The 12673-nt window shown below is 38.2% G+C and overlaps 1 protein-coding gene across 1 annotated transcript in view; it reads right to left on the bottom strand.

Moving 5' to 3' along the window:
• PTPN21 (protein tyrosine phosphatase, non-receptor type 21) overlaps positions 1-11419 on the bottom strand; it is a 36704-nt gene extending 25285 nt beyond the window's left edge. The window contains exons 1-2 of the mRNA XM_009884562.1: positions 11234-11419; positions 3-122 (exon numbers count right to left, since the gene is read on the bottom strand). Of these exons, the coding sequence (XP_009882864.1) occupies positions 3-122; positions 11234-11413 (300 nt within the window). The 5' untranslated portion in view covers positions 11414-11419. The remainder of the gene's footprint in view (positions 1-2; positions 123-11233) is intronic.
• Between the last annotated feature and the right edge of the window lie 1254 nt (positions 11420-12673).

The following is a 12673-nucleotide window of genomic DNA, read 5'->3' as shown; positions in this document are numbered from 1 at the left end:
ACTCCAAAATACACAGTTGGCTCCAAGGCATATTTGTCCAGCTGCTTTTTCAGAGGCTTGTCCAAATCTACCCATCTGCGCTGATTCTGCTTATTATAATACCACAGACTGAAATACGTAATCTGAAAAAAGAGGCATTTCAATGATGAAGAAAGCTAATATTGCAATATTAGGCAAAATATATTGTATGAAAATCTTGCTACTTAGAAATAAAGGTTTTAAAACACTGACTAAGGCTATGGGTTATCGAAAACTTAGAGAAGTGGAGAGACTTTTAATATAAAAAGCAGACATTTAATATCAAAAGCAGACATTACTTCCAGATGAGCAATCCACGTTAAGTTCCCCCACCTAAAACATTACCAAACCTACTCTTCATTTGCAAACAGTCCCTGACCCTGTTGTGGCAACTCACGGATGTTAGTAGTAAGCATTTATGTGTGACAGGAAAACTAAAGGAACTGAAGAAGGCAAACAGAAAATAACATTGGACAGCGGGAGAGCAAAGCATGGCTTCTCTGGGGAAGCGGCAGGCAGGCTCGCATGGGGTACTAAAGGACAAAAGAGCACAGGACAGCTGGTCAGTCAAAGACAAGCTCATTAAAGCACATGTATGGCTCATCCCACGAGCAAGAACATGACCAGGTACAGCAGCAAGCTACCTTGCCCGAGCAGGCAACTCTTGAGCAAGCCAGAACACAAAACACAGTATGTACTGGAACCGATTGCCTGAGAGCCTGAGGGATGTCCATCCCTGGAATGTCAAAATCTCACTGGACAACATCTTGAGCAACACAATGTAACTTTGATTAGATCTCCTCTGAGGAGGAGTGTGGACCAGAATATTTTTCTATCACTCCACAGTATAGTTCTAAATCCACACTGCAGAGCCACTCATTCAAATTTCTCCACTATGTTTAAACTGATTAAAAACTGTTCCTGCAGTATGTATTTCATTCCGTTCTGGACCACAAAACAGATGGGGACTGGAAAATATTCATGTCATTATCATAGCAAAACTAGAAATCATAATTACAAGTTTTTTAATTGAGGGAGGGAGGTAAGGGAATGCTACAGATTACCAATTACATCTGTAGGCATTTACATGGAAATTCTCCAAGTCCTTGCTACACACATATTGCTATATGTAGAAATTGTAGAAATACCAACACCTTTAATTCAACACTTTTCTTTATATATTTTCAGATGTTTTGAACTTACACGAGATAAAACTATTAAGGATGAAGTTTTATAAAACAATGGACTATTCATCATAATGATTTTTTTACATCAATAATTTCTGTGAATTAGACTTGGAAAAATTATCTACCTAGCAAAGTATTTACTGCTGTTTTCTCAGAAGCTCTAGCATTTTGATGCTTTGGAACACAGATTTGACATCCACTAAGGAACAACAGCTGGTAGTAGAGAAAGGCCACTTCAGTACTTTCCTGTGAAAACTCGCCCATATACGCATCTGAAAATTCATATCTCTCCATCTTCTTAGTTTACAGTCTAAACAGGATGAAGAGTCTACCTTCATGGGATTTTGGCTATCCCTTACAGCTCTGACAGGCTGACTATGCATATAACAACTACAACACGGGCAGATATCCTACATCCCAAACTTCAAGGATGGCAGTGAAGTCAATGCTCCATATCAGCACAGATCATTAAGTAATTTTGGGCACAAAAGTCAAGGTGTAGCATTAAATTCATAAAACCATCTATTCCATGAAAGTATTTTCTCTGGAAAATTAGAAAACTGGAAAATTAGAGGCAATTCTAAGGCATAATGTTCATTTGACATTGCATACTGGCAAAATGTACTTCTTTGCCCCTCTCTAAATTAGCATCAACACAGTGTTAAGTGATTGTTGGTGGGTTTTGGTGTTTTTTTTTTTTCCCAATATTTAAAAAAAATCGTCTAAATTAAAATTACTGTTAGCATGTAATTGCAAAATCAGTATTCAGAAGATAAAAAAAAGTTAGGATGAAGTCTAGCCATTTAACCTTAATTAAGATCCCTTCTGCAAACTCTAAAACAACTCTAGTCCTATTTGATAAAAAGGCAGGCTGTAATACAAAAATTAAATTGAATTAGTACTGCTCACAGAAGAAAAAAACCAGTTGTTCGGTGTAGTGGAAGACATCTGGAGAAAAGACAGAATGCTGATATATACAAAATAGTTTCATGGTTGGGAAAGTTTAAAAATCACCATAGAGAAACAGACTCTATTCCCACATCAGAAACAGAGTTCTCTTGTAAAGCAAATCCAACAAATCAAATTTTTCACAGGTGGACACTGTTTGGTTTTAACTTCTAAATTCTGAAAATCAAGAGTCAAATTTAAGAAGTCATAAACACTTCCCGTTTCAAGAAGAGAGAAGGAATATGGCTCTGAATTCAAATACTATGAACAACACTGCTTTCTAAATTTCTCAGTCCAGGCACACAAAGTTTGTGGATACCTTAGACAGCATTTGCTTTTATTTCTGTGGTTCAATCCCCTAACCACAAGATATAGCATGTGGCATCCTCTGGCCCACCACAAGGATATTGAGAAGACAGTATTTTAAGATTCCATAAAACGTTAGGAATTATAACAGTAGTATGACACAAATACCATTAATAAAGAAATATTATGTTATCTTCCCCCTCTACTCTGCCCTGTGAGGCCGCATCTGGAGTACTGTGTCCAATTCTGGGCTCCCCGGTTCAAGAAAGACAGGGAACTGCTGGAGAGGGTCCAGCAAAGGGCTACAGAGATAAGGGGACTGGAGCATCTCTCTTATGAAGAAAGGCTGAAGGCCTTGGGTCTTTTTAGTCTGGAGAAGAGAAGACTGAGGGGGAGATCTTACCAATGCTTATAAATACTTAACAGGAGGGTGCCAGGAGGATGAGGCCAGTCTTTTCAGTGGTGCCCAGAGACAGGACAAGAGGTAAAGGGCACAAACTTGAACATAGGAAGTTCCATCTAAACATGAGGAGGAACTTCTTTACTTTGAGGGTGGCAGAGCACTGGAACAGGCTGCCCAGAGAGGTTGTGGAGTCTCCCACTCTGGAGACCTTCAAAACCCGCCTGGATGCGGTCCTGTGCAACCTGCTCTAGGTCTACCAGCTCTGGCAGGGGGGTTGGACTAGATGATCTCCAGAGGTCTCTTCCAACCCCTGTCATTCTGTGATTCCCTGCAACATCACACGCTGAAAAGGATAAAATGTACCAAGTGACTACTCCTCAATCCTTTCTGCAGACTGAATGAGGAAAGGAATGCACGTAAAAAGTTGTATTTCTCTTTCATTACAAGACTGTTAACACCATGCACACAGTCACAGGGAACAAAGTCAGACTGCGATGCTGACATCCTGTAACTTCCAAGTGTTATAAATGTAATATATACATTCTTCAAGATGGTAAGTAAACTAGAGGAATAAAAAATAAAAATGTTAACAGTTAAATTGAACTATATGCTATGAACTACTTTATTTTACTTACTAGGAAGAGCTCAAAAAAGAAAGCCTACTGTGCTGGCCCAGCCCATCTGCCCAACAGCCCCGGACTGAGTGCGATATGAAACATCGAACCACAGCCTTCTGGGTGAGAGCAGAGGCCAAGGCAGAGACTGAAACCTATGAGTAACAGCTACAGAACCACAGAAGCACACCAACAAAGTTGAAGACTTCTTCAAAAGATTCCACACAAACACTTTTGGAAACCAACTAAAAATGTGCACAAAAATTTCTAAGCACCTGTTTGAATAACTTTCATCTGCAGCCTTGGTGTATTTAAGCCTCAAAGAAGCACAGATGTGTAACAGAAAGGTAAGGAGAAAAAGAGCACAAACTTCTGTTAATGCCACCACTGTTTCAAACTCTCTGATGTAAGATACCCCTGGTTCTACGCCCTGTAGTCTAAACTGCATGTATAGCCTATTTTTAAGGCATGATGATAGCTGCACTGGTCTCTTTCTTTAAAACACTAACCACTTTTTCTTGCCTACGCACAGAACCGAGTAGTTAGTGGCACAACAGACTTAGAAAAATGTTTCTGTTTTCAAAATATTCTCTGGAATCCAGCGTATCTTTAAACAAGGTTTTTATGCCATGGTATTTTCCCTTACAAACTCCTCCAATCTGGACTATCAAAATTAAAATGAAAGCCAAGCAAAATACTACGGACCAAAGCCTGTCTTCTGACTTGTATACAAATCTTTCACCTGACTTCAAGGGCAGAATTTGATCCTGTGAATTTTCAGAGGAGCTTATGCACCCTGGAATATTTGCACTCATTAAAATAGAATCCATTTTTATTCATTGCTAAAACATTTTATTATTAGCAGCTCAGGACAACACCCAATTCTAAAAAGAATGTCATGACATAATTCCTAAAACATGTTAAGCTGTTAAGATTAACACTACTTTGAGGTTCATTTATTTTAGTGACTTATTCATCGCCCAACCCCTTTGAAGAAAAGAAATAAAAAGAAAATATAATTTCTGCACTTACTTTCTACCTAGCTGCCTTCTGTCACTAGGGACAAGAATAGTAAGCATTTTTGCATCAAAGTTCAAGAAATACCAAGAACGCGAAAGTACCAAAAGCCCAACACAGTATTACAGCTCACAAGTTGGTGGGAGTGGACTAACTTCATCTATGAAGTCTACCAGACTTCCTAAGCTAAGCAGAGGAGCGTCATCAGGTATAAATGCGACAAAAATACATTACTGTAGGTGACTAGATTATACCTTTTGGCATGGTGTATGATGAGAGCCAGAGAAGTGGGGCTGATCAGTCTTTAGAAGAGACTAAAGTAAAATCTCACTGTGGACTTCAATTGCCTAAGAGCTGGCTATAGACAAGACAGAGCCAGACTCTTCTTGGAAGTGCTCACTGCAACTGTGAGAAGCAGTGTGCACAAGCTGCAACGTGGGAAGTTCCAACTAGGAAACAAAACAGGAAAAAAACTTCACACCAAGACTAGCCACACATTGGAACAGTTAGCCCAAAAAGGTGTCAAATCCCCATCCTTGGAGGCACTCAAACTCACCCAGGCAATCCCTGAGCCACCTGATCCAAGCTGGCCTTCCTCAGCAAAGGGTGGAATCACGCAACCCTAAGATGTCCCTTCCAACTCAAACTATTATGTTATTCTATGTCATTAGAATTGGTGCTGACAAAGAGAAACAGCTTACTGAGAAATTCTTGGATGTAAATTAAGTAACTTCTAAAAAAAATATGTTATCTTTTACAAACCCATTAAAACTGAGCTTTAAATCTTGACATTCTCATCAGTTTCCTCATCTCTTGAGCATACTTTACTGTTCCTCATCTGTTTTGTAATTTGAAATGGAATCAGTGAGATAGCCCTTCTTCCCTGTACCAACTGCCTGCTACTAGTTAGCTACAACTAACTGCTGCATTTCATTTTGTTTTCCTTAATATGGATCAGCCTCATCCCTAAAATAATTCCACTTGGGCTCTAATCGAAACATCATTAGCATATATCAGTTATTCTGGTTAGCAGTATAAAAAAAATGTTTTAATATAGAATCTCAGGGTCTATTTTGGTCACGGTTTACACTATCCAGAAAAGAAATACAAATGACAAATGGATATACCAGGTATTAAATGTGCATGATCTTCTCACTTGAGCTTAACAGCACCTATTACGATCTCCAAACTCAACTGTGCCTTCTGTTTTCCGGCAATGAAATATAAAGAAAAAGTTATGTTCCCTAGGACTTTGAGACAACGCTATTTGGGGGGCGGAGGGAGGGAGAAAAAAAATAAAAAAAATAATTCATTCTCTATAAACCCTCAGACTAAAGGAAAAAAAAAACAAACCCAACCACTTTTTGTGGATGGAAGCAGGGAGGAAAATAGACTTTACCACGCATTCCCCTGAGGCATAGCAGTGTTCAAAGTTTACTTCAAACTTATGTATTTAATTATATATTTCCCAGCTAATTTTCGTATCCTGTATCATAAATCTTATAGAATATCTCACAGGTTACAAATAGACTGGAAATTAGAATTGTTTTCTAATTGTTAATACAGTGCCTTCTAATTAATGCAATCCGCTAACTGCCTCAGGGTACAATGACCTGAGGAATCACCATCCTAAGATGTGAGGCAAGAAATTAAAAAAAACAGTAACAGGGTTTATGGCAGAATGCAATCAAAATATATTTTCAGGCTTTTCCTCTTTTACACTGGTACACACAAATAAAATAAGCCATAAGCCTTTCCTGAACAGTGCTGAGAACTTTTCATTATTGAAGGATAAGCACTGCAGTTGAACTTACAAAATCCCAGTTAGCCCAAGGGTTCCACTGCGTCTAGCTTTATTATATGCTTAGATACAAATCAGTTCCTGCCATCAGGATACCACAGTTTATTTAAACTGCATGCAGGAGAACTGGGTCAATAATCTTGTACTATGCATGACCGCCAGATACAAAGTGAAAGCTTCACCCAACGTCTGATATTAAGAACTACAGAAGGACACAAGAGACCCTGAAAATGCTCCAGAAACTCCGCCCTTATCACAGCAGAAAACCTCCTCCACAAATCTTCCCAAATCTGTAGGGAAGAAAGGATTTGGAGCAGCCTGTGTGACCTCTTGCAGAAACAGGTCAGTTATCAATCAACATGACCAAGAAATGTAGAAACATACTTTTTTTTTTTTTTTTAAATTGTGTTACTTTTTCCCCACCACTGACCAAGGCTCCAAGATGGATGCACTCACATACCTGCTTTTGACTCGCATCTTACACAGTACTGATATTAAAAGAAATACCATGATCCCATTCATCAGAGGCTTAAACTCTCATTGCTTTACAATGGGGAAAAGGAAAATTTCAAAGTAGTCTAAAAATACTAAACAATAAACTAATGTCTTTGCTTCAGAAGCAAAGAAAACCTGTCAAAATAAGTATAAAACTATACAGCAATTCACAGGCATTGTGACAGTGAAAAAATACTGTGATATATTCAAATTCTGACTTAATATTATAAAAAAGCTAAAGAAATCAGGGGCTAGTCTTCCTAACTGCCACTGTTGGTTTCATGGAAAAACTTCAATTTTGTGCTGTTCAGTTTAGTAAGACTGAGTGCAAATACTATACCTGAATGTATAGCTTTTTTCCTTCAGAAAAAGGAAAAACTACAATAATTGCACTCAGGCAATTACTGGTTTTTGGCTGAGTGCTCTGTCCTTCAATTTATCTTGGCTCCTGAATCACAATTACAGCACACTTATAATTAATATGTGTTTTAGATGGAGTTAAGTTTGTTTTTCAGTAAAGTAGCATCTTTTAAATCAATTACATTACACACTGAAGGTTTGCATTTTTATACACATTCCTCCATGAAAATTTCTCCTTTCCTAATTTCAATGAAAATTTGGTTCAGAGAAACAACCATAGCAGTTCAACTACGAGCACTGCTTCTCTTATTTCTCCAAGCATTAGCTAAAATTTTGTCAGACTTTGATACAAGACATAAACATATTGGTGACCTCTCTGTTATGACTTGTTCCAACTTTTACTTGCCAGCTATTATGTTTACTGATACATATACATGTAAGGACATTTATGGTTGCACTTGGCCTTATTTTAAAAACACTCTTTATGTATGCAAAACACACATTTAAGGAACCACCACACTGAATTAAAGGTATTTTGTGTTTTCTCCAAAGAAGAGCTGATACTTCAGAATTCAGAGCAAAGTTTTACAGCATAGTTCAAGCACTGCAGAAGCAATGTTTCACGAGTTCAAAGTTATTCAGGACCCGGATAACCTCAATTCCTTCTTTCCTGTTCACGTCCAAAACAACCACAGGAACTTGCATATGCACAATACATACTCTCCACAGAAGTTGCCTACCACTAGCACTGGGCCCAAATCTCTACGACATATCTGCAGTTAAGTCAGGCTCTGCTCGTACACAGTAGCAGAATTTGCCCCTTCTTTTTGGTTCAGAAGTTTTATTAGAAAGCAGAAATAAAAGAAGATCCAGCAAGAGAGGTAAATCAGGTGTAACATCTCCTGCCAAACACCCTATAGATATCTAGCTGTATTAACATTTAAAACCCCACATTTCTATATTTTTCAAGTATTTAATTTTTATACTCATGCCCTAGATGCAAGATGAGCAGCGTTGCAGATACTTTTTAAGATAGTTAGCAATCAGAGCTCTGAGCAGTTTTTCAAAACTAGTAATTCGAGAATGGTTTTCGGCAACAAATACAGCGTTTTGCATAAATCAAGTTTGGTTATAGTTCTCTCTCAGGATAAAAGACAGGCTGCGCTACAAAGGGTAAGTAACTTATGTTCCCTGTTCCCTTTGGCTTCTTTCCCCAGTTCCTCAGTTTAAGAGAGCTGGATTACATACCCATTTGCTGATGAGTCACATTCTGGGAATACCAGAAGATATTCTTCTTAGTTTAATGCATTCATTTCACTTCTCTGTAAAGTCTACCATTCAGTAAAAAAATAAAATTGTCAACATACTTAAGACTTCCTAAACCCTAACTATGTGTCCATGCTCGTATACAACTTGGAAATTGAGAAAGTGCTAATTGGAAAACCAAAAGAAAACCAATGTTTAGCCCCATAAAGCATAATTTGAAGACTACTCATTTACATAAAGATCTGTTAAAATAAGTCTCTTAAAAGATGGCACAGCATTAAAAATAAGCCATTCTATTCACCATCCAGATTCAGTAATTGCAGACTACACCAGAGAGAAAGAGACATTTACAAATTTTACCATTTAATATGTAAAAAGGTAAAGATCCCCTTCATACCTCCTGCAATAAGCTTCTTTCAAGGTGCATGGGAACCGCATGTCGTAACTGCATATCCCATACACAGTAACCCAAAACTGACACCTCGGTTTTCGTAACTGCATTAAGTCTCAGTATTCAAATAAACAGTCATACTTTCACATTTAACACTTTGAATTCACACTCACGCTTTAAGGATGCTTAGTGCATTAACAATATGCAACACCTTATAGAAAGTACTTAGTATTTTACAGTTTCAAAGACTAATGTTGTTTCTGCAGACTTAAGCAAAGTGCTGAGCAAATCTTTCTTTCTGAAAAGTTTCTACCAAGCAAGCAGTCAGAAATGACCCTGTATCTGCTTGGCAAATCTGACTATTTAAAGGCAGAACAGCATTTTTTGAACGCAAGCTCTGGAAAGTATTTCATATCGCTAGTTTCCATTCCCTTTTATTGCAACACAGTTTCCTGCCAAAATAATCCATGCAAGAATGCATGACTGAAGGAATCTGCTCAGAGTTCAATAGTGTACTGTCAACTCCCTTAGTCTGATACATGACTCTTAATTGCAGCAATTGCCATCTTTCTCTTTTTAAAAAAAAAACACACAGATTTTTAGGAGTAGCTCCAAAGAAAGGTAATGAAGAATAGCTGAAAAAAAATGCATCTCCAATGCTCTGTGGCTAGTTCAATAAAAGCCAGCAGTCATCATTCAGGAAGACAAAGCCTTTGCATTTTGCAAACCAAATACAGTAAAAATTCTTTACCTTCTCTTGACTTAGAAGTGACATCTGAAAGCGGATAGATAAAATTGACAAACTCCATTCACACAATAACTGAATTCTAAATATATTATATCTGATGGGTTCTAAGTAAACACTAAGGCTACAAGTGTAGCTAGATTCTCCCTTTGCTAGAAGGAGAAAGATAAAAAAAAAGTCATACTGTTGCACAGAATTACATTTTTCCAAAATAGCTGTACACTAAAAAAAAATATTTGGAGAATCTACAAGAATGCATATTGGGATTGAAAACAACCACAGTAAACAAACACTTAGAGATTAATTGATTCACGTCTATTTCATTTATTTATTATTCTCAATCAGAAAACGAACTATTTCTGAAAACGACCGACTGTATATCGCATTTCCTACTGAGAAATCCTACAGTAATGCATGCTGTGTACAGTAATAAATGTTTGCAGGATTGAGTCCTAAATTTATTTGCTCGGTATTTGAGCACATTTATAAGCAGTTGCCATTGCCTGACAATGAAAATACAACACTTCAAAAAACCATAGTTATTAGACAAAAATTATTTTCATGATTACTCTTATTTTGGTTACCCAAAGTCTAGGGCTTTCATTCTGTATTTGAATCCCATATTCAAAACACCACTATATGGCAGACCACATAATAAAGCAAAAGCATCTTTTCCAGAACAATGTTAGAACACTAAACTTTCATTACAAGTTTCCCTTCTCCTGCCCCCCCAAAAAGTGCACATGCTGTCGGTTTAATGACGACAAAATGAACTCAACCTTTTGAGACTCTTGTGAGGAATGTCAGTTTACACAGGATCCATACCATTCAACTACTAAAAGTATAAAACAATGACATTCCTTCATATGTTGGTAATCTATGTAGATTTCTATAAACATTTTGCAGCTCAGCATTTCAGCAGTAATGCACTCAATATAGGAGATGTACAAATAATCGCTAACTCTGTGGGAGAAGAGCAAATTTCAGTTGCAAAAGGATCCTTCAAAATACCAAGTAAGGATTTTTTGAGGAAAAGGACAGGTTACACAGATACACACAGATTCAACTAGTGCAAACCATATTTCCTCATGAGGCCAGCACTCCATCTAAATGACTATATGCTTGCTCCAAGACAGTATCTGCAAACATGTTTGTGGTATTTGAACAAGCAATACAAATAGTTGGTCACTGGTACACTTATCACATTTTTTGCTTTAGGTTCTTTTCATAGCACTAATCCATCAGAAAGAAATACATGCACACAAAGAACACTCTCTTTCATATCCTAAGCTAAGAGTTGTCTCAAGTCTCACAGTAATTCTTAACCACATTGCTTAGACAGAAAATTTTTTTGTTGTTTTGTGTGTCATTTTTTTTAAACAGCATTTTCAGCATTGTCAGGTTTAGAACAGTCACTTTGTTTATTGCTCTAAGCCTCTATTCACTGCCACTTCTCACATGCCCTCCCCCTTGGGCATTACCTAGCTCTGCAACGTAAGTTTTGCAACTGTTTTGGACCAATCTGATTCACCATCAACAAAGACCAGAATGGGAAGAAACAAGGGGAACACAGGATAGCTGCTCCAGTAAATAAACTGATTGCTCCAAATAGTAAGGAGTCACCACATACGTCATCTAGCACCAGAGACAAAAATCATGCCTTGGCCGGACAGTTCGCTTACCTCCCGCAATTCAAGCCTCTGAGCCACCGCTTCCAGACTTTCCTGGCCCGTGCTTTCCACCGACAGCGTGAACTCCACAAATTCATTGTTGAGCAGCTGGATACGAGCCACCAAGCAACTCTTGCTGGATACCGTATAACGTCGAGTTCGTTTCAATTTTAACCCAAAAGGTAGAGGCATCTTCTTTTTCCCGCACAGATGGTTACTGATAAAAAGCTACTACCACTGGGACCTTGAGAGGGGACAAGTAGCTATCTCCTCTCAAAAGGTAAGGAGCTGTAAAGTCTCCAGAGATCAACCAGCAGCAGCAGCATCCATTAAAGACAAGCAAGATTTCCACCAAGACACAAGTAGAAAGAGCATCCACTGGAATCCTAGCAAGGAGCAAAAGAAAATAAATACAAGAATCAGAAATACTTTGTCTGAAAGGGGAATGGAAACATGGGAAAAATAACATGTATATTTTTTCTAAATCTAAATAATCTGTCTACTTTTCCAAAACACAGAGCTGTTATGCATTCAAATAACGAAATAAGCACCAGAATTTCTGGTTTTTCCACAGATGATACAAGTCTTTGTCAAGATGATTTTTTTTTTTAAATTTGCAGGTGAATAATGAGTTGTCATCAAATGCAGCTGCTATGTCTTAAAATAAGTATTTCTAAACTGAATCAGTATTTAAATGAAACACCTCTACGAAGTCCAAGTTGCCTAAGGTACTTCTAATACTGAACAAAGACATTTTCTTTATGAGCAAAACCAGCGATCTGGCTTGTTTTTCAGAGTGGCGTGTAGCCTCAGCCGCTATCTGTCGGATTAAACACAAAACCAAGCCCCATAAACGATTAAGGGGGAAAAAAAAAAAGGCAGGAAGAGAGGCATTAAAGCTCATACCTTAGCCATTTCCTACCAGACAATTAAAATCCAATTCCTCTAATTGTCCCTGAATTACAGCTAACTGTACCATTATTTATTGTGTCAAACTGTCTGACGATGTTTCAGGTTACGCTCTGCCCTACCGAGAACCGTTTATTTTCTAATTTTTCCTTGAAAAAACATACTTATTCCCAGTCTAAAGGTCACCACCCATTTCCCCACCTTTGGCAAACACCTTCCCGCCTCCTCTCCCGTTGACTCCCCAACATAACAAGCGTCGCCTTTCTCAAGTGTTTCCTCACCGCATGCACCCTAACCTGTGAAATTCCTCATTCTTACTAGCGCTGCTTTTCAGCAGCACACGCAAAAGAAAAAAAAAAAAAATCTCTGAATACAAGGGGGAGGTGGGGGTGGGGGTGTGTCTACAAAAGTAGGGATGCCGAGGGCAGTCGTTACAGCAAGGCCGGGCACTGGGTGCTACCACTGAAGAGAGAAGTGCTTCACACACTCGAGATACAGCCACCATCGCCTCTGGAGAAGGAGGCGGTGTGTGTGTGTGGCGGG

The sequence above is a fragment of the Charadrius vociferus genome, unplaced genomic scaffold (genome assembly GCF_000708025.1).
Source record: "Charadrius vociferus isolate BGI_N301 unplaced genomic scaffold, ASM70802v2 scaffold300, whole genome shotgun sequence".
Lineage (NCBI taxonomy): Eukaryota > Metazoa > Chordata > Aves > Charadriiformes > Charadriidae > Charadrius > Charadrius vociferus.
This window is presented reverse-complemented; position numbering and strand designations above follow the sequence as displayed.